Source organism: Carassius gibelio, chromosome B5, assembly GCF_023724105.1.
Source record: "Carassius gibelio isolate Cgi1373 ecotype wild population from Czech Republic chromosome B5, carGib1.2-hapl.c, whole genome shotgun sequence".
Classification (NCBI taxonomy): Eukaryota; Metazoa; Chordata; class Actinopteri; order Cypriniformes; family Cyprinidae; genus Carassius; species Carassius gibelio.
The window spans coordinates 31,811,984-31,839,966 of record NC_068400.1 but is presented as its reverse complement, the minus strand read 5'-3'; the positions used below and the strand labels follow the sequence as shown (position 1 = coordinate 31,839,966).

The window sequence follows — 27,983 nt, the reverse complement described above, 5'->3', positions numbered from 1 at the left end:
CAAACAGATAGACAGACAGACAGACACTAACCTAAAGGATTATTAGGAACACCATACTAATACTGTGTTTGACCCCCTTCCATCTTCAGAACTGCTTTAATTCTATGTGGCATTGATTCAATAAGGTGCTGAAAGCATTCTTTATAAATGTTGGCCCATATTGATAGGATAGCATCTTACAGTTGATAGAGATTTGTGGGATGCACATCCAGGGCACGAAGCTCCCGTTCCACCACATACCAAAGATGCTCTATTGGGTTGAGATCTGGTGACTCTGGGGCCATTTTAGTACAGTGAACTCATTGTCATGTTCAAGAAACCAATTTGAAATGATTCAAGCTTTGTGATATGGTGCATTATCCTGCTGGAAGTAGCCATCAGAGGATGGGCACATGGTGGTAATAAAGGGATGGACATGGTCAGAAACAATGCTCAGGTAGGCAGTGGCATTTAAACGATGCCCAATTGGCACTAAGGGGCCTAAAGTGTGCCAAGAAAACATCCCCCACACCATTACACCAACACCACCAGCCTGCACAGTGGTAACAAGGCATGATGGATCCATGTTCTCATTCTGTTTACGCCAAATTCTGACTCTACCATCTGAATGTCTCAACAGAAATCGAGACTCATCAGACCAGGCAACATTTTTCCAGTCTTCAACCGTCCAATTTTGGTGAGCTCGTGCAAATTGTAGCCTATTTTTTTCTATTTGTAGTGGAGATGAATGGTACCCGGTGGGGTCTTCTGCTGTTGTAGCCCATCCGCCTCAAGGTTGTGTGTGTTGTGGCTTCACAAATGCTTTGCTGCATACCTCGGTTGTAACGAGTGGTTATTTCAGTCAAAGTTGCTCTTCTATCAGCTTGAATCAGTCGGCCCATTCTCCTCTGACCTCTAGCATCAACAAGGCATTTTCGCCCACAGGACAGCCGCATACTGGATGTTTTTCCCTTTTCACACCATTCTTTGTAAACCCTAGAAATGGTTGAACGTGAAAATCCCAGTAACTGAGCAGATTGTGAAATACTCAGACTGGCCCGTCTGACACCAACAACCATGCCACGCTCAAAATTGCTTAAATCACCTTTCTTTCCCATTCTGACATTCAGTTTGGAGTTCAGGAGATTGTCTTGACCAGGACCACACCCCTAAATGCATTGAAGCAACTGCCATGTGTTTGGTGATTGGATTGTACGCTGAAATTTTCTACTGACAGCTACAGATAAAGACATACTGTAGATTACTGTCTTTAAACAATTTAAAGCTTCTGACAATTATAGTGTTCTAATAATTTTTTCCACCACTGTATAGATGAGCGTATGGTTACAGTAAGAGAGGTAGATGGATAGATTTACTAGCAGGAAGATCATAATTCATAAAAAAATGTGCACAGACAGTCAGGTGCCAAATACATCTTTGATCTCAGACAAATACTTTTTTTTAGGTTCTTATAGACCGTTCATTCATTAATCTGTCATGAGAAAATAATTATTAAAACAATGTAGAATTTTAAGCATCAGGAAGATACTAGTTAATTAAAAGGCGATGCGGGATTGCAAGTTGACCTAAATGTGCGGAATGTAAAATCCAGGCTTTTAAACATACACCAAAAAACACCACAGTTCTGCCAAAAAGGGAGTGCTAAAAAAAATAAAATAAATCACTGTAATTTTGCTTCAGTATGATCCATGAACTTTGCAATTATGTCCGTATGAATGCATCTTTTCATCAAACTGAAATGGCCATTAATGACAAGAATACAAAGATTGTCATATCATGATCAAAATAATATCAATAATAAGCTATTTCTTGTCATATATTCTATACCCAGTACTTGAGGAAATAAAATTTTGTAAATAATTGTAATAAGACAATACAGTAATATAGTGATTCGAAATCAATTGCAATATTTAATTTATGATAAAATAGTATCTTAACTGTTAATACGTTAAAAGTGTTTATACAAATAGTGCACAGCAAATCAAAATAGTTCAATTAGGTGATATGTAAAGACAAAAACAATGTTTTGTTTACTTTTACAACTTTTATAAATACACATTTCTCTGTACATTAGGTCATGGAGAACTATAAAACTTACTTATAGTTATGTATACTTATACATGTACTACTGGTTAAGTAGTAATGTTATTTTTAATCTCTACATTGTTAATACATCAAATAAATGTATGCATATATACTTACAGTACAGACCAAAAGTTTGGACACACCTTCTCATTAGAAGAGTTTTCTTTATTTTCATGACTATGAAAATTGTAGAGTCACACTGAAGGCATCAAGGGCTATTTGAGCAAGAAGGAGAGTGATGGGGTGCTGCGCCAGATGACCTGGCCTCCACAGTCACCGGACCTGAACCCAATCGAGATGGTTTAGGGGTGAGCTGGACCGCAGACAGAAGGCAAAATGCCAACAAGTGCTAAGCATCTCTCGGGGAACTCCTTCAAGACTGTTGGAAGACCATTTCAGGTGACTACCTCTTGAAGGTCATCAAGAGAATGCCAAGAGTGTGCAAAGCAGTAATCAAAGCAAAAGGTGGCTACTTTGAAGAACCTAGAATATGACATATTTTCAGTTTTTTCACAATATTTTGTTATGTATATAATTCCATATATAATTCCACATTTGTTAATTCATAGTTTTGATGCCTTCAATGTGAATCTTCAATTATCATGAAAATAAAGACAACTCTTTGAATGAAAAGGTGTGTCCAAACTTTTGGTCTGTACTGTACATTAAATAGATATAAAATAAAATATAAAATAGGTACATATAAATAGTGTTCTTTATAAGTGGATAGCATGTTCTATCCACTAAATCAGAAAGATGTATTTTAATGTTGTCTCATAACATTTCTTTTCAGGAACCTTTATTTGTAATTGCATAGACATAAAACCATACATTGTTGACAAGGATTGTGCTATATGTAGTGAAGTGAAGTAAAGCAACATGATGGTGAAGTATAATAATAACAAATACTTGGAATTTGTGGAGTTTATCCCATCCACATGCACCTGGCATATACTTTGTATATTTACACATTACTCCTGTCATTGTGTCAACAGTGTATGGTTTATGTCTATCCTTAATGTTTTTATAAGCATAAAGCATAATGAACTCTTAACTCTACTTATCACAATTTTGTTAGTTTGGACGTCTGTCTTTCATACTTTGTCATTTGACCTATATTTTGTCTTACATTTTGATTACATAAGTTCACCTGTGGTGTTGCTAATTATTTCATTTGTTCTGTCTACGTTACGTTCTTGTCCTTTTAGTTTGACTTTGTTGGGTAATGTTTTAGACCTCATGACTGCTATCTGTGGATACCCTTTTCCTATATCATGTGGAATAAATACCTTCTGAATCTTCTCCTATGTGCACCTTTTTCTACAACCTAGCTTCAGTGTGAAACTACAAAATATAAGGTTCTTTAAAAGTTTAAGATCTTAAGAATTACCATCACCATGTTTCAAGTAAAACACTTTATTAGTAATATGTAGTAACCAAACCACAATAAAATAAAGTAACTATTCACTCATGCAAATTAAATACATGTAATTAATTAAAATAATTAGTAACACTATATTTCAGAGTCTATTAACTAGTTGCTTATAAGTATGCATATTTATAGAATATTAGCCATTTATTATGTGTAAAATACTTGAGTAATTTTACTTGAGGCAGCAAAAGTTGCGTTTCCCCCGCAAAAAAAGTTTATTCATTATTTGTTGTTTTGATAGAGCCATTAGCTATGATAAACTGAATGCACAAAATAGTGCAAATAAAATCTGTGATGAAAATTTAAATACTATTAATATTTTTGTGGGACTTTTTTCTCATGAATCTAATTAGTCACAAATAACAATTTATCAATATTTGCTAGGAAAAAACTATAAATGCCCAAAATAAAAATCGAAAAGATCAATTGTCCTTTTAGACAGTGACGCTGAATAGACAACACAAATAAAGTGGACTTTAAAAACGTTAACATTGTTTGTATTAATTCTATGACTCTACTCATTAATTGAACACATTCTTGTATTCTGTTTCGAATATATTTCTAGCCTCTCCATCACATCTTGCTCTTCTGTCACAGTCTTATGTCTTTCTGTCACTGTCTTCTGTGAGTGTTGTGTTTGTTTGGTGCCATCTGCTCTCTCCTCTCTTTTTCTGATCCCACCCACCTTGTTACCTCATTATTGTTTAGTTGCTCCCGGACTCATTACCTTCATTCCGCACAGCTGTTTCATCCACTCACAGGCTGTATTAATTGTGTAATGCAAATTGTGATTTGTAAGTGTTCCTGGATACTCGTGTTTTTGCATCTTGGCTGCGTCTGCTCTTGTCTCCGTGATTTGTTTCTGTTTTGTTTTGTCTTGTTGGCCTTTTTGTTCTCATTTATTAAAAAGTAATTTATTCCCTGCACTTGGACCCAGAACCTTTTTTTTTCTCCACAGCTCCGTTTCTATCACGCCCTGACCTTCAAAGGGATAGTTCACCCATAAATGAAAATCACCATTTACTGACCTCTGTCATCCCAGATGTTTATGACTTTCTTTCTTCACATGAACACAAGCAAATAATTTTTATTTTTATTTTTATTTTGAACATGCAATTCTCTAATTCTCTAATTCTCTAATAAAATGAAAGGTTGTGAAAAATGTCCACTCTCTCCCTCTATTGATTGACACTGGTTTCATGTCTCTGTCTCCCTGCTGTAGAAAGTTATTACAAAAAGGAGGTTTATTTTGGACATGCAATTCCCTTTTTTACCAGTAGGGGTAAAAAGAAAGGTTGTGAAAAATGTCCACTCTCCCCCTCTATTGATTGACAGTGGTTTCATGTCTCTGTCTCCCTGCTGTAGAAAGTTATTAAAAAAAGAAGGATAATTTTGGACATGCAGTTCCCTAATCAGCCACTTGGGGTAAAATGAAAGGTTGTGAAAAATGTCCACTCTCTCCCTCTATTGATTGACACTGGTTTCATATCTCTGTCTCCCTGCTGTAGAAAATTATTACAAAAAGCATGTTAATTTTGGACATGCAATTCCTTTTTTTGCCAGTAGGGGTAAAAAAAAGGTTGTGAAAAATCTCCACTGTCCCCCTCTATTGATTGACACTGGTTTCATGTCTTTGTCTCCCTGCTGTAGAAAGTTATTACAAAAAGAAGGTTCATTTTGGACATGCAATTCCCTTTTTTACCAGTAGAGGTAAAAAGAAAGGTTGTGAAACATGTCCACTCTCTCTCTCTACTGATTGACACTGGTTTCATGTCTCTGTCTCCCTGCTGTAGAAAGTTATTACAAAAAGAAAGTTAATTTTGGACATGCAATTCCCTTATCAGCCACTTGGGGTAAAATTAAAGGATGTGAAAAATGTCCACTGTCCGCCACTATTGATTGACACTCGTTTCATGTCTCTGTCTCCCTGCTGTAGAAAGTTATTACAAAAATAAGGATCATTTTGGACATGCAATTCCCTAATAAGCCACTTGGGGTAAAACGAAAGGTTGTGAAAAATGTCCACTCTCCCCCTCTATTGATTGACACTGGTTTCGTGTCTATGTCTCCCTGCTGTAGAAAGTTATTACAAAAAGAATGTCAATTTTGGACATGCAATTCCCTTTTCTACCAGTAGGGGTAAAAAGAAAGGTTGTGAAAAATGTCCACTGTCCCCTTCTATTGATTGACAGTGGTTTCATGTCTCTGTCTCCCTGCTGTAGAAAGTTATTACAAAAAGAAGGTTAATTTTGGACATGCAATTCCCTTTTCTACCAGTAGGGGTAAAATTCAGGATTGTGAAAAATGTCCACTCTCTCCCTCTACTGATTGACACTGGTTTCATGTGTCTGTCTCACTGCTGTAGAAAGTGATTACAAAAAGAAGGTTTATTTTGGACATGCAATTCCCTTTTTTACCAGTATGGGTAAAAAGAAAGGTTGTGAAAAATGTCCACTGTCCCCTTCTGTTGATTGACAGTGGTTTCATGTCTCTGTCTCCCTGCTGTAGAAAGTTATTACAAAAAGAAGGTTAATTTTGGACATGCAATTCCCTTTTCTACCAGTAGGGGTAAAAAGAAAGGTTGTGAAAAATGCCCACTGTCCCCTTCTATTGATTGACAGTGGTTTCATGTCTCTGTTTCCCTGCTGTAGAAAGTTATTACAAAAAGAAGGTTAATATTGGACATGCAATTCCCTAATAAGCCACTTGGGGTAAAACGAAAGGTTGTGAAAAATGTCCACTCTCTCCCTCTACTGATTGACACTGGTTTCATGTGTCTGTCTCACTGCTGTAGAAAGTTATTACAAAAAGGTTTATTTTGGACATGCAATTCCCTTTTTTATCAGTAGGGGTAAAACGAAAGGTTGTGAAAAATGTCCACTGTCCCCTTCTATTGATTGACAGTGGTTTCATGTCTCTGTCTCCCTGCTGTAGAAAGTTATTACAAAAAGGTGGTTAAATTTGGACATGCAATTCCTTTATCAGCCACTTGGGGTAAAATTAAAGGATGTGAAAAATGTCCACTGTCCGCCACTATTGATTGACACTCGTTTCATGTCTCTGTCTCCCTGCTGTAGAAAGTTATTACAAAAATAAGGATAATTTTGGACATGCAATTCCCTAATAAGCCACTTGGGGTAAAACGAAAGGTTGTGAAAAATGTCCACTCTCCCCCTCTATTGATTGACACTGGTTTTGTGTCTATGTCTCCCTGCTGTAGAAAGTTATTACAAAAAGAATGTCAATTTTGGACATGCAATTCCCTTTTCTACCAGTAGGGGTAAAAATAAAGGTTGTGAAAAATGTCAACTCTCCCCCTCTATTGATTGACAGTGGTTTTATGTCTCTGTCTCCCTGCTGTAGAAAGTTATTACAAAAAGAATGATAATTTTGGACATGCAGTTCCCTAATCAGCCACTTGGGGTAAAATGAAAGGTTGTGAAAAATGTCCACTCTCTCCCTCTATTGATTGACACTGGTTTCATGTCTCTGTCTCCCTGCTGTAGAAAGTTATTACAAAAAGAAGGTTAATTTTGGACATGCAATTCCCTTTTCTACCAGTAGGGGTAAAATTCAGGGTTGTGAAAAATGTCCACTCTCTCCCTCTACTGATTGACACTGGTTTCATGTGTCTGTCTCACTGCTGTAGAAAGTTATTACAAAAAGAAGGTTTATTTTGGACATGCAATTCCCTTTTTTTACCAGTAGGGGTAAAAAGAAAGGTTGTGAAAATGTCAACTCTCCCCCCCTATTGATTGACAGTGGTTTTATGTCTCTGTCTCCCTGCTGTAGAAAGTTATTAGAAAAAGAATGATAATTTTGGACATGCAGTTCCCTAATCAGCCACTTGGGGTAAAATGAAAGGTTGTGAAAAATGTCCACTCTCTCCCTCTATTGATTGACAATGGTTTCATGTCTCTGTCTCCCTGCTGTAGAAAGTTATTACAAAAAGAATGATAATTTTGGACATGCAGTTCCCTAATCAGCCACTTGGGGTAAAATGAAAGGTTGTGAAAAATGTCCACTCTCTCCCTCTATTGATTGACAATGGTTTCATGTCTCTGTCTCCCTGCTGTAGAAAGTTATTACAAAAAGAATGATAATTTTGGACATGCAGTTCCCTAATCAGCCACTTGGGGTAAAATGAAAGGTTGTGAAAAATGTCCACTGTCCCCCTCTATGGATTGACAGTGGTTTCATGTCTCTGTCTCCCTGCTGTAGAAAGTTATTACAAAAAGAAGGTTCATTTTGGACATGCAATTCCCTTTTTTTACCAGTAGGGGTAAAAAGAAAGGTTGTGAAAAATGTCCACTGTCTCCCACTATTGATTGATACTGGTTTCATGTATCTGTCTCTTTGCTGTAGAAAGTTATTACAAAACGAAGGTTAATTTTGGACATGCAATTACCTTTTTTACCAGTAGGGGTAAAATAAAAGGTTGTGAAAAATGACAACTGTCGCCCTCTATTCATTGACACTGGTTTCATGTCTCTGTGTCCCTGCTGTAGAAAGTTATTACAAAAAGGTGGTTAAATTTGGACATGCAATTCCTTTATCAGCCACTTGGGGTAAAATTAAAGGATGTGAAAAATGTCCACTGTCCGCCACTATTGATTGACACTCGTTTCATGTCTCTGTCTCCCTGCTGTAGAAAGTTATTACAAAAATAAGGATCATTTTGGACATGCAATTCCCTAATAAGCCACTTGGGGTAAAACGAAAGGTTGTGAAAAATGTCCACTCTCCCCCTCTATTGATTGACACTGGTTTCGTGTCTATGTCTCCCTGCTGTAGAAAGTTATTACAAAAAGAATGTCAATTTTGGACATGCAATTCCCTTTTCTACCAGTAGGGGTAAAAAGAAAGGTTGTGAAAAATGTCCACTGTCCCCTTCTATTGATTGACAGTGGTTTCATGTCTCTGTCTCCCTGCTGTAGAAAGTTATTACAAAAAGAAGGTTAATTTTGGACATGCAATTCCCTTTTCTACCAGTAGGGGTAAAATTCAGGATTGTGAAAAATGTCCACTCTCTCCCTCTACTGATTGACACTGGTTTCATGTGTCTGTCTCACTGCTGTAGAAAGTTATTACAAAAAGAAGGTTTATTTTGGACATGCAATTCCCTTTTTTACCAGTATGGGTAAAAAGAAAGGTTGTGAAAAATGTCCACTGTCCCCTTCTGTTGATTGACAGTGGTTTCATGTCTCTGTCTCCCTGCTGTAGAAAGTTATTACAAAAAGAAGGTTAATTTTGGATATGCAATTCCCTTTTCTACCAGTAGGGGTAAAATTCAGGGTTGTGAAAAATGTCCACTCTCTCCCTCTACTGATTGACACTGGTTTCATGTGTCTGTCTCACTGCTGTAGAAAGTTATTACAAAAAGAAGGTTTATTTTGGACATGCAGTTCCCTTTTTTACCAGTAGGGGTAAAAAGAAAGGTTGTTAAAAATGTCAACTCTGCCCTTCTATTGACTGACAGTGGTTTCATGTCTCTGTCTCCCTGCTGTAGAAAGTTATTACAAAAAGAATGATAATTTTGGACATGCAGTTCCCTAATCAGCCACTTGGGGTAAAATGAAAGGTTGTGAAAAATGTCCACTCTCTCCCTCTATTGATTGACACTGGTTTCATGTCTCTGTCTCCCTGCTGTAGAAAGTTATTACAAAATGAAGGTTCATTTTGGATATGCAATTCCCTTTTTTTACCAGTAAGGGGTATAAAGAAAGGTTGTGAAAAATGTCCACTGTCTCCCACTATTGATTGACACTGGTTTCATGTATCTGTCTCTTTGCTGTAGAAAGTTATTACAAAACGAAGGTTAATTTTGGACATGCAATTACCTTTTTTACCAGTAGGGGTAAAATGAAAGGTTGTGAAAAATGACAACTGTTGCCCTCTATTCATTGACACTGGTTTCATGTCTCTGTGTCCCTGCTGTAGAAAGTTATTACAAACAGGTGGTTAAATTTGGACATGCAATTCCTTTATCAGCCACTTGGGGTAAAATTAAAGGATGTGAAAAATGTCCACTGTCCGCCACTATTGATTGACACTCGTTTCATGTCTCTGTCTCCCTGCTGTAGAAAGTTATTACAAAAATAAGGATAATTTTGGACATGCAATTCCCTATAAGCCACTTGGGGTAAAACGAAAGGTTGTGAAAAATGTCCACTCTCCCCCTCTATTGATTGACACTGGTTTCGTGTCTATGTCTCCCTGCTGTAGAAAGTTATTACAAAAAGAATGTCAATTTTGGACATGCAATTCCCTTTTCTACCAGTAGGGGTTAAATGAAAGGTTGTGAAAAATGACAACTGTCGCCCTCTATTCATTGACACTGGTTTCATGTCTCTGTGTCCCTGCTGTAGAAAGTTATTACAAAAAGAAGGTTAATTTTGGACATGCAATTCCCTTTTCTACCAGTAGTGTTAAAAAGAAAGGTTGTTAAAAATGTACACTGTCCCCCACTATTGATTGACACTGGTTTCATGTCTATATGCCCTTTATCTAAAAAGCTATTACAAAAACACCTACTGAGCTATAGCAAAAAACGAAGAAAGTTTGCACTTTCCCCACGGTCCCTAACTGAAGGCTCTGCTGAGAGCGTTCTCTCCCGGCTTTTTGCACATTGCCACGGCTTGCACGGGGCCGTGCTTATTATATCGAGGGAAAATATAGAAAAAGAAGGATGTGAAACATGATCAGCTTTGCCCTTTTGGCGGTCACACTGCTTAGATTTTTTTAGGGCAATTCGTTTTGGAGCTATTGGAGTTTACCGCTGAATGTGTCACGAATATCGAAAACAAAACCAACTTGACCCCGCTCTATAAAGCTAGCTTGTAGCCAACGCTAGTTCGTCTGTTTAACGTTAGTTATGAGAAATAAGTATGCGATTGTGAAGAATATGAGAAGTAACGTTACTAGCTATAAGAAGATATGTATAATTCACAGAATCTAATACATCTGGAAACGTTTCCTGTGTCTCGGCTAGGTGCTGTACTGAATGCTCATTCATTGTTCTGCTCAGTCAGCTCAGACTATAATGTAAACCGTTCATACTGTATGTTACAAACTTTTACTAATTTAATTAAATGGAAAATGGAGTAAAGTTCTCTAGAGAACTCGAAAGAAACGAGAACTGATTTGTTTAACGTAAGTGTGAAACTCTTATCTTAGCTTAGACGAGTCTCATCTTCGTATCTTAACTATGAATCTGATGTTGATTAGTATGGAGCCAAAAGAGTCTCAATAAATATAAATGCACACACTACATTCACATATGCACACATAGGATTCATAAATACACACACAGGATACACAAATGCGCAAAAAATTCAGAAATGCACACACACACAATTTTAAAAGCACAGAAGATTCACAAATGCATACAAAATTCAGAAATGCACACAAAATTCAGAAATACACACACAATTCAGAAATGCAAACAACATTTACAAATGCACTCAAGATTCACAAATTCACAGGACAAGATTCAGAAATGATTTACAAACTGCTTGTGGTCTGTGAACTTCACTGCATTTGTGTGTGAATTTTGAGACTCCCCTGACTTGGCTCGACACACAAATGCCTTTTTTAAAGGGGGGTGAAATGCTATTTCATGCATACTGAGTTTTTTACACTGTTAAAGAGTTGGATTCCCATGCTAAACATGGACAAATTTTCAAAAATTAAGTTGTACGTTTGAAGGAGTATTTCTGTTCCAAAAATACTCCTTCCGGTTTGTCACAAGTTTCGGAAAGTTTTTTTTCGAGTATGGCTCTGTGTGGCGTTAGATGGAGCGGAATTTCCTTATATGGGTCCTGAGGGCACTTCTCCCGGAAGAGCGTGCGCTCCTGTATAGCAGAGCAATGAGAGGCTGAGCACAGTCATCAGAGCGAGAGCGTCGCGAGATGTCACAAAAGGAGTGTGTTTTTGGTTGCCAGGGCAAGACAACCCTGCACAGATTACCAAAGAAAAAACAGCATTAAGGGACCAGTGGACGGGGTTTATTTTTACAGAGCATCAACGGAGTTATGCAAGTGTTTGTGTTTGTTCCCTGCATTTCGAAAATGCTTGTTTTACAAACAAGGCCCAGTTTGACGACGGATTTGCGTATCGTTTATTTCTTAAGGATGATGCAATCCCAACGAAAAAGGGTCAGGATTGTGTGTTGGAACCACAGGCGGTGAGTAAAATATCTCTGCCTCCTTGTTAGTGTGTCCCCTCCCATGCTGGAGATCCGGGTTCGAGCCCCGCTCGTTCGAGCGAGTCGTTTCTGCTGCTGCTCTCGTTCAATTTCAGCCTCGCGATCTGATTCTGGATCATAAATAAATGGCTGAATCTGACTGTTAGCCATGGTTTGTTTTGGTTGGTTCTGTCCTCACGGTGTCACAGCTTCCAAATGCTCTCAATTCAAAAGCTTACTGGCACTCGTGATTCTTTAGCTCCGCCCACACGCCACGCCTCCAGTCGGTCGTGTTTTTCCGGGAAAAATCGGTACAGACTATCTTTCTCTTATGAATATAATAAAACTAAATACTTTTTGGAGTTATGAAGGATGCAGTACTACTCTATAGGTACTCAAGATTAACAGGATATTGAGTGAAAACGAGCATTTCACCCCCCCTTTAAACAGGGAATGATCTGCAACCAATCAGATATCTCCCTTGTTTTAGCCAATCACAAGAATGCACCCCACGTGGGGGATTGTTTACTTATAAGCCAATCAGCAAACGACTCGCGTTCCTCAGCGAACAACTCACTTTCCTTAGCGAACGACTCACTTACCTCACGCAGCCGGCGACTCACTTTGCGCAGCCGGCGACCCATTTTGCGCATCAGGAGACTCACTTTCCGCAGCTGGAGAGTCACTTTCCTCTCGCAGCGAACGACTCCCTTTCCTCATCGAACGATTCACTTTCCTCACGAGTCACGCAGCGAATGACTCACTAGGTGTTTCTCAATGTCGAGGAAGGATCCTCGGAAGCCAGTATTTAGAGGATGCTACGTCATCGACATCCGTTGAAGGACTGTTCCAATGTCGAGGATCCTTGGAATTTCAACCAAGGACTGAGTCCTTCGTTCGAAGAATATCCCATACACAGGAAAGGATGCATATGTGTATCCTTCGCGCTCTTCGCGCTCTCAAATCACCCACAATCCTATGCGCGCAGCTTTGCTATCTAACTTTAGTTCAAAAATTAAAAAGTCGAACGTTAACATAGTCAGAGCGTTAACGGTTTTTATTTACGTTACCAAACATTTGTTATAACTAGTAAATATAAGTAAAGTTTGATGTTTAAATGCCAGTACAAATTACTACCGTATTGATATTGTAAATTATACAAATACAAATGGTTAACTGAACCGGACCTGTCATTTAACAATTGGTTGCGTCAACGGCATTTCTTTTATAAATAACTAGTTAAGTTGTCCAAAGTAATTTAATGATACCATTCACAGCGTTAATCAAATGGGCCTGTTCCATTTACGTGTTCTCCGTATGCTAAAGAGGAGTCTCACCTAGCCTCTGAAGGAAGTGACTTGGAAGGATCAGTCCTACCAAGGAAGTATCATTGACATTGAGAATGCCTACTTTCCTCACGCAGCGTGCGACTCACTTTCCTCAGCGAACGATTCACTTTCCTCACGCAGCGTGCGACTCACTTCCCTCAGCGAACGATTCACTTTCCTCACGCAGGGAGCGACTCGCTTTCCTCAGTGAACAATTCACTTTCCTCATGCAGCGAAGTTGATCGGACGACTCTCTTTCCTCAGCGAACGATTCGCTTTCCTCACGAGCCACGCAGCGAGCAACTCACTTTCCTCAGCGAACGACTCACTTTCCTCATGCAGCTGGAGACCCACTTTTCACAGCCGGAGAGTCACTTTTCTCTCGCAGTGGACTACTGACTCTCTCTTCATGTAGGGACCGAATATTATAATTAAAGTGACTTCTATATTGCATCCAAAAGAATATTAGATATATTTAAATATTCAAAAAGGTGTAAAAAAATTTTTTTACTTTCATTAAAATATTTCAATAAAATGTAATAATTAGCTATTGCAAATTTATGAATCCATGTTTAACTTTTTTCTGCAGTCACTGAGCTATATGTATTGAGAAATTTTTAAATTTATGTTTTGTAAAAAATAATAAAAAATAAACCTGAATTGAATCTAAACATCTGTATTTTCATACAATTTCATAGGCATATCGCGCTGTGTGAACGCGTTCATGTGATTGGCTGATAAGTAAACAATCCCCCACGTGGAGTGCGTTCTTGTGATTGGCTAAAAGAAGGTAGATATCTGATTGGTTGCTGATCATTCCCTGTTTTTAAAAAAAAGCATTTGTGTGTCAAGCTAAGTCAGGGGAGTCTCAAAATTCACACACAAATGCAGTGAAGTTCACAGACCGCACGCAGTTTGTAAATCAAGATATATGTGTGTGAATTTAGTGTATAATAAAACTAAAATTACAAAACTAATATTAGTCTTTGTTTTCTAACATTACACTATTAAGTATTTATTTTTGTGGAAAACCACAGGGTGCCCTTTAAACTGCTTCTCATAAAACCTATTCATAAAGCAGCTGTGACAGAATTTTGGAAGGAATGGGGAGAAATCTTAAGCTAAGAAAAAGAGTGAGGATGACCTTTTTGGTATGGATGATGTCAGCATGATTACTAACTACACCCACAGTGATTGGCTGATAAGGGATGGGTCGCTGTCAGTTATTTTATAATAGAAATATTGTAGAATGAGATATCATGTTGCCACATTCAAATAAAGATTTCAAAATTAAAATGTTGCAATATTCAAATAAAGTTTGAACTAGAGTGTCACTAATTAAACAAGCATATGTTCATCTAATTGTCAGCTTCTACATGTCTGCATCTTATAAATAATTGTTATATGTATAAGCAGCCTTTTAAATAACAGACTAGAATTGTTATGGCTGATATGACAGTAAGATTTAGTACAAAGGTAAAAGAAATCCAAGATGGATTGCTGTGGAAACTTTGAGATTTAGGTGTCCTCTTGACTACCACTAACTTTTCACAGATTTAAGAGCTGATTTTTACATAAAAACACTTTATGAAGTACTCGAAGAAGAGTCGAAGAGTCCTAAAGATGTGGAGTTAGGAGCAACATTTAGTTTCACTTAAAATATTTTGTGAAAATGGCCCCTGGTGTCTATACCCTATGTTATCTAGTTATGAAGCACTGCAGAATAATTTATGCCAATATTATCTAATTTATTTTCTACATTATTATTTGTTTGACTATACCACATACTTAATATGCCTATTAACATTACCGAAATCATGAACCTCATTTTCGTAACCTATGTATCATTACCGCAACATGTGTTCTTTTAAGATTTATTTAAGAAATTGAAAAATAGTAGTCTGCTTTTAAATGTATGTGCAGAATCTATACATTGTTCTTTCAGGTTTGCAACATCATTTTGAAAATATTTCAGTTTTTACTGAAAAAAAAAAATTGGCTGCAAAATGCAGAAGGTGTTGCGGTAATGAGAGAAATAATTGAAAATCACATAAAAATGTTATTATAAAAATATATTTTATTCCAGAGTTTCAAGTAACTGTGCATGACTGTTAATAAACCATTTTTAAAAATGTGAAAATTTATTATTTTTCCGCACATCACTGGACTTTTCAGAGTGTTACGGTAATGAGATTTTTAAGGACATGTTTTGGAAAATATGTTCAAAAAGTTGTTAAATTGTCAGTAAAACTTTTTTAAATTTATGGTCACTGACACTTCAGACCCGGCTCTTAATGCTTAAAAGGAAAATTTGTTGATACAAACATTTTTTTAAATGTCATATATGAAATCTTTGAAACTACGATTTCGTGAGAATCACCCAAACAGCTCCCTTAAGTCAACTTAAACTCAAAATATGATGGCTGATTTAGTGTTGATTGAAAAGGAGGAAATACCAAGACGTGTTTTTAATGATCGTAATAATCCCTTGGAGACGATGAATGGTTGATGAAAGGCTGAAAAGTATTATTATTATCATAACTACTTACGAAAACAATAATTGCCTTTTCGTCCTCTGTCCAGTTTGGTTTACGTTTTTTTGCTTTCTGTTATGTTTGTACTCTCCATAGCAAAAATATATTAATACAAGTGTGATTTTAGCAATGGTTTGGCTTTGTGGTTTATGTTCTGTTTACTGTTAGAGGTAGTAACTATAGCAACATCGGCTATCTTTGCCAGAAACTACTGTGAAACATTTAGTATAAACACTTAGGTAAGGGTGACAGTTAAGAGGTTTCTTGCAACGCTCTTAATGAAATCCCTTACCTCAGGGATTTTTTCTCCCTCAAGGAAACCCTCACTTAAGGAGTTTCATGCAACCTTATCTCAAGTGATAGTGAATGAAAGTGATGTGACATACGGCAAAGTATGGTGACCCATACTCAGAATTCGTGCTCTGCTTTTGGCCCATCCAAAGTGCACACACACAGCAGTGTACACACACCATGAACACACACCCGGAGCAGTGGGCAGCCATTTATGCTGCGGCGCCCAGGGAGCAGTTGGGGTTTCAGTGCCTTGCTCAAGGGCACCACAGTCATGGTATTGAACCAAGTTAACGTTATACCGAATTTTGCATAATTTTGGCCAATGAAGTAAAACAAATGAGTAATTATCTTATATATTTGCTTTAAGCATTCACAAGGTTTCTGGCTTTACATTATTGTTTGATTTAACCTTTCACTCTTCCCTTTGTTCGGTCAGGAGGGTTATGAGGACCCGCACAAGACCCTGCCCTCGCTTGTGGTGCATATAAGGGGGCTTATTGATGGCATTACCGAAGCTGACCTGGTGGAGGCGCTACAGGAGTTTGGCACCATAAGGTAACACTTATGGGTAACACACTGTAGAAAAGAATCGTCTTTGTGCCAAATGGTATACTCGATTCTTGTGGTGCTCATTTGAGTCCATTCTTTGGTGTGTTATAGGAATAAGTTAAAAATGTGTGTTTGGTGAATTTAGAGAAGTGGTAAAAAAAAAAATTCCTTTAAACTAATAAGGCTTGGGCGCCGCGTTGCATTCTGGGACGTGGCGACCATGTTGATGGCCTCGCCAATGTAAACATACAGCAAGTGGAACGAGAAGAGTTGCGATAAAGAATAAGATGTTAAAATCGCGAAAATGTTGTGGGATTTATAGGGATAAGCTACATAGGGATGCCAGGGACCGGTATGTGGACAAAATCGGCACTATTAAGGGTTCCATATGAAATTCCCAACAAAGAGTGGAGTACCGACGACGACTCGCTGCCGCACTTTTGCATTACAGATATCTTCGGCTACCTTGTTTGTTTTGTGAGTGCCTTCACTTCAAAATAGTTCTGAAGCTACATGTCACTAGAGTCTCATGTGCAGTTCACAAATGGATGGGTTCAGGAGCTGCAAATCATAGAACCGGAACAGCGGCAAACAGTATACAGTAATCTGGTAAACTGCACTCTATCTAGCTGCTAGTTTAGTAACTGTTAGCGTTAGTGCTAACAACCATTCACACATGGACTTTTAACTATGTGTTTCAAAAGTGTAGTTAGTAGCGGTCTACCCTCCCATTTTTTCCGGGGTTCTCATGTATTTGAGCACTTTTCCCGCTTTCTTCCCGTTTTAGTATTTTCCTGTAAAATATCCCGTTAGCCCTTCAATCTGACCTGTCAGTCTCTGTGCTGTTGTCCTGTTGCTACGCCTTGCCCTTCTAGTGAACTTACCTGAAAGCAACCTTAGCGTGATGTTGGGCTTTTTAAAATAGCGTGATTGTTGTGTGAGCACGATTTCACGCCAATCTGTTACTAAAGTCACGTTAAGACCTAGCTTCACAAATCGCTTAACGTTAGTTAATGCAGCAGTTTTGTGGTACGAAATTTTGCTGTCAGCAGAGGGATAGCAACAAAAAGATGAATGTTGAAATTTCCAGTATTTTGGATGAGTAACCCGAGAAATTTCCCTTATTTTCAATGTTGACTTAAGCTATATAAATTAATATTCAGATATTATGGTCTCCGTGATCCCGCCTCCAAGCAGGAAAGCGGTGTAAAGTTAATCCATTCTCATTTTATTATCCCCATGGCGATTATGTGTTGTAGTGCTGCAACAACGCGTCACACTGTTTGTTTACATCTCGCGTAATGGCATACTGGGAATGGAGAAAGTTGCATTCTATCACAAAAACAGAGACCGTTGTTATCAAAAGTATGTGAATACTTTAAACACAGGACAAATAAAATGGCCCTTTGTTCCCTTTGTAAAAGCGATATGGTGAACCACGGCAGCACAACTGCGATGCGCGAGCAGGCGGCAAGGAAGTCGACCGGTTGCTGATGTCTTCAAGCTTCGTTTGAGTCTGCGCGTCAGAAACAGAAGTGCTAAAAAACTCTAAAAATGGGCTTCAATTGTCTCAATTGAGTTCCAATGGGGTCACTGTGTCCATTTCTTTTACTGTCTATGTGTGCGAGCACCTCAGAGGAAAACATCTTGGCGCTCTCCGGTGTTACGGTTTAACTGGTTACCATGTGATCTGGTGACCAACTTCCTGGTTCAGGTCTGATATTCTTGCGCTTGCGGCATTCTGAAGAGTTGAGATGTTTTTAACTCGATGCAGTGCGGATGAGCCTGGAAAAAACGAGCGCGTCGCACCTCGTGCGCGTCGCTTCCATTATGAGTATGGAAATAACGAACTTGAGCGGGCAATAGATGTGATATGTGAACGGCCCCTTAAAAGACAACGCGCTGCGAGACAACGGTCACAAACCACCGAGCTACGCCGAATCAGCTCCAGATCTCTGGAAACCATGCTAAACCATAGCAGAACCCTGACTACATTTTATGGTTTGTGATGCTAAAGAACATTTCATGACGTCTCAGACAACTGTAAATTTATGGCTACTGTGGTTTAATTATAAATGCTATCATAAGCTCATATTTACCATAGTAAAATAATTTTCGCAGTAGTCCGGGTAGCAGTAAAGGAGGCCATCGACATGGCGGCCACGCCAAGTAATGACGTCACAACGCCCAAGCCCTGTGGCACTCTACCTTTTTGACTCAAAGTCTCCCTGTTGAACACAATATTCAATATTACTCACCTCCCAGTATGTCTGGAAAACACAGCTTGTTTTCAAAAAAAAATTTTTAATGAAATAACTTTATCCTTTATTGTCCTTGAAAGTTTGAAGCTAAGAGTCTTTGTATATCCATCTGTTTTTTAGTTATGTTGTGTTAATGCCAAAGAAGCGTCAGGCACTGGTGGAGTTTGAGGACATGAACGGCTCCAGTAACGCAGTGACGTATGCTAACAGTAATCAAATCTACATCGCTGGCCGGCCATCATACATCAATTACTCTACCAGTCAGAAAATCTCTCGGCCCGCCAACTCTGATGATACACGGAGCGTCAACAGTGTACTGCTCCTTACCATCATGAACCCCATTTATGCCATTACCACGGTAAGTTGTTTTGATGACACCCATCGTGATGTAGCTGAGTGGACTCTATTCCCTTACTGTCTACTGTTGCATTAAAGCTTATTCTCATCCCTGTTTCTGCAATTTAATTTCTCGTCTGTAGGATGTTCTCTACACCATTTGTAATAACTGTGGACCTGTGCAAAGGATTGTGATCTTCAGGAAAAATGGAGTTCAAGCCATGGTCGAATATCCTTGATCAAAATCTTCTCTAATATGGTTTAATGGTTTCTGCACAAGAACAAAGCTCAAGCCCCATCAGTGTGTAGTTTATACTGCATGCTCTTGTTTACAATCAAAATATCATTCTCCTTGACTTTTGGTCACATTCGACTCTGTCCAGAGTGCACAGAGAGCCAAAGCATCTCTCAATGGAGCTGACATCTACTCAGGCTGCTGCACCCTTAAAATTGAGTATGCCAAGGTTAGTACCCCAAAATATTACATGTAGGATACCTCTTGTGCTTTACAGTGCCCTCTGCAGGCCTGGAGTCAGTTTTGTAAAAAAACTAACTTCTAGTTAACAAAGCTAAGCAGCGTTGCCCTTTGTGTAATAAGTTACAGAAACTGTTAAACGCACCAACTTAAATAATAAAATACACTTAAACAACATAACTTCTCCAGACAAAGAGGGAACTGCTCCATCTTTTAAGAATAATCTTTGTGCGAATCCGGCATTAAACTGATTGAGATTGAGGAAGCTGTCCTCAGCAAAATTTGCTGCACATAGTTTTACATGTGGATTATAATTTTCGGGAACCGAGTTAAAGACGAATTGTAACCATTGATCTCTAAGTACAGCGTCCCTGGGAAGGCCAAACAAAGGTGATTGGACTCCGAGATGAAAATAACAGCGAGTCCATTCTTTAATTGTCTTAAGAACTGACTAACTATCAGTTAGCCAAGTCTTCAAATTAGATCTTTAAAAAATATGACCACACTTGCCGATTAAAAAATAAATAAAAATTAAGACTAATATAATAATATAATATAAGTAATTTATGCAATCAATTTATTCATTTAAAAAGTTACCTACTGGTGCTCAATTGGTAGGCTTCTGAGTGAGCCTCAACATGGCTTAAAATTATTTAAATTGGTTTTAAATGTGATTTCTAAACCTGTAAAATTCCCATCTTTAAAATCTCATTCAGGTCAAATGACACAAATGTTGATGATACATTTGAAATGGTTGTGACTACATATAACCCTGATTACCAATGAAAACTCACTTTTTTATTGTATAGCCAACCCGTCTCAACGTCTTCAAAAACGATCAGGATACTTGGGACTACACCAACCCCAATCTGAGTGGCCAAGGTACAGTACATCTCATCCACTTTGTCTGTGCTGCTTATGATTTATGAGGATGTGTGTGTGGATAAGCCTACTAAAGTGAAATCTTGGAAAGTTTAAAGTAAATTTTTTCCCCAAGGATGTCACTTCAGTAATGCTGCTTTATTCTTGCATTCCTTCTGTTTGGATTACAATACAAATATTTACACAGTTGTAGATGCATTTAGATGTTCTTACATGGACATGCGATCTTGCACATATGCAAAAAGAACATGCGCCTTTAAAAAACACATCCGTTCATTTAAACCAAAGACATGCACTTGAGTGGGCCTGATTATCATATTGATGGCAGAAGCGCACATCCTTCTTAGCTCTTATTGATATACACTCGTCTGTTGCGCATGTCACCTGTTTCAAATGTTTCTCATATACACAGAAATCCTAAGGAGCAGGCACTCTTTCACTTGTACTCACTAAGCATGACACTGCATCTAGCTGGTTACATGATGGAGATTTGATTTTCTTTGTATTGCAGTAGAGCAGGGTGCAGAAAATTGGTATAGCTCAACATAGTGTAGCTCAAATCCCAGTTTAACTTTGAACTAGCTGACCTTTAGGATCACTAGAAATTTCCTGGCGGGTGAGCATATTGAAGCTAGACTTCTGCAGGATGAATAACCATCCATGAGCAGGATTGGACACCTCAGCAATAGGGCAAATACTTGCCTGAACATGGTCGTAGAGCCAGGCTTGATGTAAGAGACGGGTAGATTTATGAATGCAGAGATCCACAAAGGTCCAGGCAAAATGTAATGGATCACGCAGGAACCAATGTTACCTAGATTCACTGTTCTAATGTAGATTTTGCGTTCAGAATGCTGCTTTTTTCAGGCAGAGATTATGTTAATGTTCTGCTTTGTAGGATCAAATTCACATTTGAAGATGTAAGTCTTAAAATGATTAGATTTTTAGATCTCCCAAATGTGGTTTATATTCAGTGTTCTCCTTATTCAAATTGTCTATGTATTAGGTCTCTCGGGGTAAAACTGCTGAGCTTTTTAACTTCTGCGTTGAGATACATTAAGCTCCTGTGCTTGAACTAGCTGCTGAACACATTTTACATCCAACAAAACATTTCCATCTACTTAAGTTTCTCTGCAAGACACACTCGCAGCAATTCAACAGGCCACATGGAACAGTGAAACGGAACTCACAACAGCTTCAACAGCATTTCACTCATATCGAAGTCACACGGATAAAAAAAACAACAAAAACAACACTCAAGATATCCTTCATACTCCGCTAACAACTCCATTCTCTACAAAGGGTGGCGGACATCTTAACAACACATTTAGGGGAATGGGTCTAATCTCTTTGGATAACACATTACAGCCAATCACCGAAGATCAACATCGCACATCAACATCGACTGATCGAGCAGCAAACACATGAAGCAAAGTGGTACAGATACACAGAACAACAGAGAAGAATAACACAGATATTTCCTTCGCATTCCCTGCCTAATGTCGTCATGTTTCTTGGGTGTTTGGTCTACTTTTGCTCTCTCTTCTTTCCTCTTTCCTGAGAACATCATGCAAACATGCAAAGCTGACATAACCGTGACAACACACCAGATCAGGATTGCTACAACACAAGCGCCATGGTGCGAGACGGTGCCAAACTGACACTGCCATGACAACACACCAACAAACAAATCGTTTGAGATTTACGCAGAGATCAGCGTGTCGTCATTATCATCGCGACACAAGTCAAGATTGCTCCAACACAGCGCCGGTGGTCTCGTTGCACATAGCACAACAAGTTGAGATCGTCACTGCTCACCCAGCAAAGAGCAGATATTTTTCTATACTTAACTCGCAGAGATGACATCGACTTCACACCGTGACACATCCAAAACCGCATGTTCACAGGCTACATGCGCTGACATCAACGTGTGATTGTCACAAACACATCTTGCTAAATATAGCGAAACACACCAGACAAGACACTACGGGCGACACTAGCGACAATACACCACTGTAACACATGGGAAGGACTGCAGCTGCCCTCCGATCACACAGTCAGATCCTCCCAAAGCCCTGTCTCTTTGTGGACTGAAGTGCTTTCTATCTCTCATTTCTCCATCCCTCCTTCTCCTCCTCCTCTTCCTCTCTGTGTTGAATCTGTTTTATACATTGGGCACGGCTGACCGTGTTCTGATCCCTGTGTGACGCAGGTGTGGATTAGTCTGACCGCTGGTGTGGCGTCTCTTCTAAGCTCAACACCGTCTGCTGTCTGCTATCCACCTTTACTACTACTACGGTAAGAACCGGTGTGCCTGGAACGCACCAAAAACACACGCAGCGGACTAGGAGAAATGTCCTCAGGAACTGAATGGAAACTAAATCATCAGGAGTAGGGCGACTGGTAAAGAACATCATACTTCCATGGTGCCTGCTGCATTTGTTTTTTGTTTTTTTTTAATGGGTGTATAGAACACTGCTCATTCAAACTGTTTGTCCTGGCTGGATCAGCTGGAACTTTATTGGTAAGATGTGTTGCACACTTTTGGCATGAAGTGAAGACCCTTGAATAACACACTCGAATGGGTGTATGTAGCTCTCGTTTAATTCCTTTCAGACTCTTTTAGTCTGGATGATGTGGCATAAGTGAATATTTTTAATGTTGTCTTTTATTTTTAGCAGGTAACATTTCCCGTGGGAGTGAAAACTTAGAATTCTTCTAGTTTGATCAATCACTTTTTTTTTTTCTTTTTTTTTGGACATGAAATGAAAATTCACTTTCCGTTTTCTAAATGCATGGTATTACTCTTGAGAACACTTCATCTGTGCATATGTTGATTTTGTTTTTGATCATGTAAGTTTAAATCGAAATACTGTAATCCTGTCTTCCATTAAAATGACAGACTTCTCTTTGGTGATGTATGGTGATGTTTTCCTATCATTCTGTCCACTTAAATCCAGCTCTTTTTTTTATGATTGACTGCAAGCTCTTATTTAGATCTGCCTTCATCCAATCAAAAACTGATAGATTGAAACAATTCCTGCTCTTTTTTTTCCCCCCTTTTAGTTAATCTGTTTCCCTCAGATGTCCCAATAAAGAAGAAAATATTTTTCATTTTATCACAACTTTTTATCTTGCTCCAAAAAGACCTTGCACCTTATTAATCAGCAGTTTTGTTCATTTGTCTAGCTTGAGTCAACATGAAAGCAACTCCCATTTACTCTACTAAGTCTCTTTTCTAGGCTTTTATTGTGCAAGATTTATTGGTGCACATTATTCCACATACACATTTTGTTTCCATGTCAAATATATAACAAAAACAAGAATAGGACAAATAAAATAAAATGGGTTGCAACCTTGTTTCATGTTGACTTAAATATAAGGACCCTTATGACACTTCCTGAAGGTTTAGTATTTTATAACATTTAAGCAAAACGCTTAACTCTTCTGTATTCAGTTAAGTTCCTGTCTAAAATATTTAGGAAAATTTGTTAATCACTATGTATTGTTGTAGTAGCAATTTCTGTGTAATCCTGTATTTTGATATTGATGTGGTTTGGGTGTCATTTTTCTTGAGACGATCATTTGTCGTGATCTTGCAGGCAGACAAACTGTTTTAACCATATCTAGAACTCAGCTACTTGCCTGAAGTGCTTTTTTTTTTTTTAAGACCACTTATTTCTGGAGGAGACCTCTTGCTTATTAATACATGCTGTGCTTTTGAACACCTCTTGGTACCTGTGGTTTTTATGGTCTGAACCAAGAGTAATGCACAAATGCATATTTAATTTAGAAGGAATCGTGTTTGTGTATGTAATTTTAGTTAATTGAATCTGTTGTGTATACCTGTCTGTGCAGATACCGATGCAGATGGCAATTGGAACAATTCACAAGGTGTGTGTTTGGTTGTGAGGTCTGAGAGAATACATTTTTTTCTTAGTGTAAATGTAGCTGAATTTATCTTTGGTCGACCTGATATACCATTCAAAAATCTCCATTATGGCTTAGTTTTGCATGTCACTCCCAGAACTGCACAGCCTTTCCTTTTCATTTGTGTTTGCACTCTTGATGTTCATAGCAGATGAGATGTTGTATTATTGTTCTGTCACTCTTTTTAGACCCCAATGCTAACCCAAACAAGCGGCAAAGGCAGCCAGCACTGCTGGGGGATCATCCACCTGAATATGGTCAGTCTAATACACACTGTCAGAGATGCTTTGTCTGGAGGCACTGAAGCTAGTGCCTCTTGCTTTAACGTTGCTTATGGTTTATATTTATTTTTTCTTCTAGGTGGTCCTCAGGGTGGCTATGGTCACTATGATGACACCTATGGACCACCTCCTCCACCCCCTCACTACGATGGCAGGTGCATGGGGCCCCCAATGGGACGTGGCCGTGGCGGACCCCGGTATGGTGGGGCACAATACGGACACGGCCCTCCTCCCCCGGACTACAGCGCTCATGCTGACTCTCCTGTGGTAATGGTGTACGGTCTTGAGCCCACCAAGATCAACGCAGACAGAGTTTTCAACATATTCTGTCTCTATGGCAATGTGGAAAGGGTGAGTGAGGTTGAGCTCATGAGTTTCTGCTGGAAAACCAGTGGTGATATACATTTTTTCATTTTTTCTTTGAATGTCATCTCTTGTGCTCGCCAAACTGCATTTGTTTGAACAGAAATACTAAATAATATTTTTGTGGAAACCAGGATGACTCATTTTTTGAGGGGGATTCTTGGAATAGAAAGTTTAAAAAACAGGATTTATTTGAAAGAACACAAACATTGAATGTTATAAAAGCTAATTTTGAATAAATGTGTCCTTGCTGATTGTATTGAATATTTTGTGTGCTCAGGTGAAGTTTATGAAGAGTAAACCAGGTGCTGCAATGGTGGAGATGGGAGACTGCTATGCCGTCGACAGAGCCATTTCACACCTGAACAACAACATGATGTTTGGACAGAAACTCAATGTCTGGTGTGTACAATGGGATTGTGTGTGTGTGTAGATATAAAGCTGTGTGTGTGTGTGTGTGTGTGTGTGTGTGTGTATATATATATATATATATATATATATATATATATATATATATATATATATATATATATATATATATATATATATATACACACCACACACACAGCTTTCTGTTCGGAATTTAAATTTATTTATTCTTTAAAATTAATATTTTTACATTTAATAATTAGTAAATGTGCCAGACCTCAAAGTTGTTTCTCAGTGCAAGACAAGTAAAACTAAATTTGCATGATTTATCTGTTTGTGTGTACTAAATAGTAACGGTAAATAGTAGTTTCTTTTCTGTCTTTTTGTCTGCAGTGTATCCAAACAGCAGGCCATAATGCCGGGTCAGTCATATCAGCTGGAAGATGGCAGCTGTAGTTTTAAGGATTTCCATGGCAACAGAAACAACCGTTTCACCACCGCTGAGCAGGCCGCCAAGAACCGCATCCAGCAGCCCAGCAACGTACTGCACTTCTTCAACGGTCAACCAGACTGCAGTGTTGAAGCGTTCCATCAGGTCAGAGGTGTTATGTCATCTATATACGTATATGTGTGTGTGTGTGTGTGTGTATATATAGAGAGAGAGAGAGAGCACGAGCGAGAGAGTATATACATGTATATACAATTATTTATGAAATGTTTCAGTGTATGGTTTTTTTTAAGCTTAATCAAAAACATATATTCCTTCCCTCTTGCTACAATGCTCAAGTTTTTTTTCCCTCCATTCTCTCCAATAGCCAATTCACTTATGTCAAAATATAAATAAAAAAAAAGATATTTGTTTCAATTTGGACAAAAATGGCTTGTGCTTTTTATGATATGCGTGTATGTAATTCTATTGTACTCATCTATTCTGGGTTTTTATCTACAGATTTGTGATGAGTTGGAAATCAAGACTCCAGTCAGCGTCAAACTGTTCACTGGCAAGAGTGAGTTACTTATGAGTTTGTGTTTGTCTATAGACCATGTACTGTGTGTGAATTATATGGTAAAGTTTGGTGTAGGATTGGTTCTATATAAATACACGCCTGTGTGTGTGTTTGCCCTTGTGTTGGTGGAACCGCAGGTGAGAGAAGCTCATCTGGTCTGTTGGAGTGGGAGTCAGTAAATGATGCAATGGAGGCTCTTGCAATGATGAACCACTACCAGATGAAGAACCCTAGTAAGTACTCGCCTGGTGACGGCACAGTTTTGCACTGTTCTAGGTTTATAAGCTGTTTTGCTCTAACCATAAATCACATTGTTCCTTAAGTCTCATCTTTCTCTTTTTTTTTTCCTCAGGTGGGCCTTACCCATACACTCTTAAACTGTGTTTTTCAACCGCACAGCACGCCAACTGAACCCATCATAACAACCATTAACCTTTGACTCCCAGTGACCTTTTGAGCACAGCACTATAACATTTCTTAACTCTTGACCTGGAAGGAAAGAGATGGGACTGTTAAGATAACCTTATTTCCAGAATAAGACTGGATTCAAAGTTTTGTATGTTTAAAGATTTTTTGCTTTTTTATATTGTATTTTATTTTTCTCAGTTGACCGGTCTTGTATAACAGTAAATTTGTGTGACAATTTAATAAATTAGTGAAGAGTTTGTTTCTTGTGCATGTTGGCTTATATCAGTGGGATTGTTATATTGTGTGATTAAAGATACAGCCAAGCAACTAAACTCCAAAATCCAGTGATATGTGACCCTGGACCACAAATCCAATCATAATTTTTTGTGAATTGAGATTCATACATCTACTGAAAGTTGAATAAGCTTTCCATTGATGTATGATTTGTCAGGATATGACATTTTTTGTCGAGATACAAATCTGGAAAATCTGGAATCTGATGGCGCAAAAAAAATAAAAATAATTCTAAATACTGAGGAAGAACTGGTTTTGTCTAGTCTGCTGAGGGTCCAACAGTAACTAGCTGCAGACCCGAGAGAGCCAAGCATGACAGCAGTTTCAGACCAAGCCCCAGGCTGCACAAACATCAAGCCTGAGCTCAGGATCTTTGAAATGCACTGCGACACTGATACAATGTTAACTAAGGGCGCCCTCTCCTGGGAAGAGCAAACCACAACACCACCTACCTACAGAAACTTGAGAAATCTCATGAAACCAAATCAAGTGTTTTACCTTCAGTAAACTAAAAATGGACCGACACTGATGACATGTCTTATTTGTAAGGGTATACAGATTCTTGACAAATATACCCTTTCAATATACCGGGAAAAAGGAGAGAACGATGATTTTATTTATTTTTTAATCTAGATTGTAATAACTAGTTACTTATATCACGTTATAATGAAACACACATTAATGCAGGTTATTCCTACGAAAATTCCTCTTTTAGGAGCAGATTTGTTGAAGGCGTCAATGGAGACTATTTCTGCGTCAACTATATTAACAGAAAAGAGAAAAAAAATAGCATCGGACAGCTAAATCCTAAAACTATCGACGCAAACGAACTGGTGGTCACCTGGTATATATGTGAACTGAATCTCTCTGGCCACAGGTCTGATTTTCTTCTGCTGGTCCTGATATCTGAAGCACACTACTTTCCCCTTCAGGGTCGCTGCCAGAAACTCCTGCTCGCCTGCCTGGCAGA

The 27,983-nt window shown here is 38.4% G+C and overlaps 2 protein-coding genes across 3 annotated transcripts in view; one reads left to right on the top strand and one right to left on the bottom strand.

The window, feature by feature from the left end:
• LOC127957759 (heterogeneous nuclear ribonucleoprotein L) overlaps positions 1–26,976 on the top strand; it is a 34,130-nt gene extending 7,154 nt beyond the window's left edge. The window contains exons 2-14 of one of the 2 annotated variants that reach the window (XM_052556424.1): positions 16,295–16,413; positions 18,789–19,026; positions 19,148–19,235; positions 19,374–19,468; positions 20,289–20,361; positions 24,220–24,255; positions 24,480–24,548; positions 24,652–24,923; positions 25,216–25,337; positions 25,698–25,899; positions 26,254–26,311; positions 26,449–26,544; positions 26,664–26,976. In XM_052556424.1, coding sequence (XP_052412384.1) covers positions 16,295–16,413; positions 18,789–19,026; positions 19,148–19,235; positions 19,374–19,468; positions 20,289–20,361; positions 24,220–24,255; positions 24,480–24,548; positions 24,652–24,923; positions 25,216–25,337; positions 25,698–25,899; positions 26,254–26,311; positions 26,449–26,544; positions 26,664–26,722 — 1,527 coding nt within the window. In that variant the 3' untranslated portion in view covers positions 26,723–26,976. Of the gene's footprint in view, positions 1–16,294; positions 16,414–18,788; positions 19,027–19,147; positions 19,236–19,373; positions 19,469–20,288; positions 20,362–24,219; positions 24,256–24,479; positions 24,549–24,651; positions 24,924–25,215; positions 25,338–25,697; positions 25,900–26,253; positions 26,315–26,439; positions 26,545–26,663 lie in introns of both variants that reach the window. The other variant, XM_052556423.1, reaches the window with a different exon arrangement.
• The window catches only part of LOC127957762 (creatine kinase M-type), a 175,001-nt gene that overhangs the window by 47,166 nt on the left and 99,852 nt on the right, over positions 1–27,983 (bottom strand). The gene's annotated exons all lie outside the window — the stretch shown is intronic.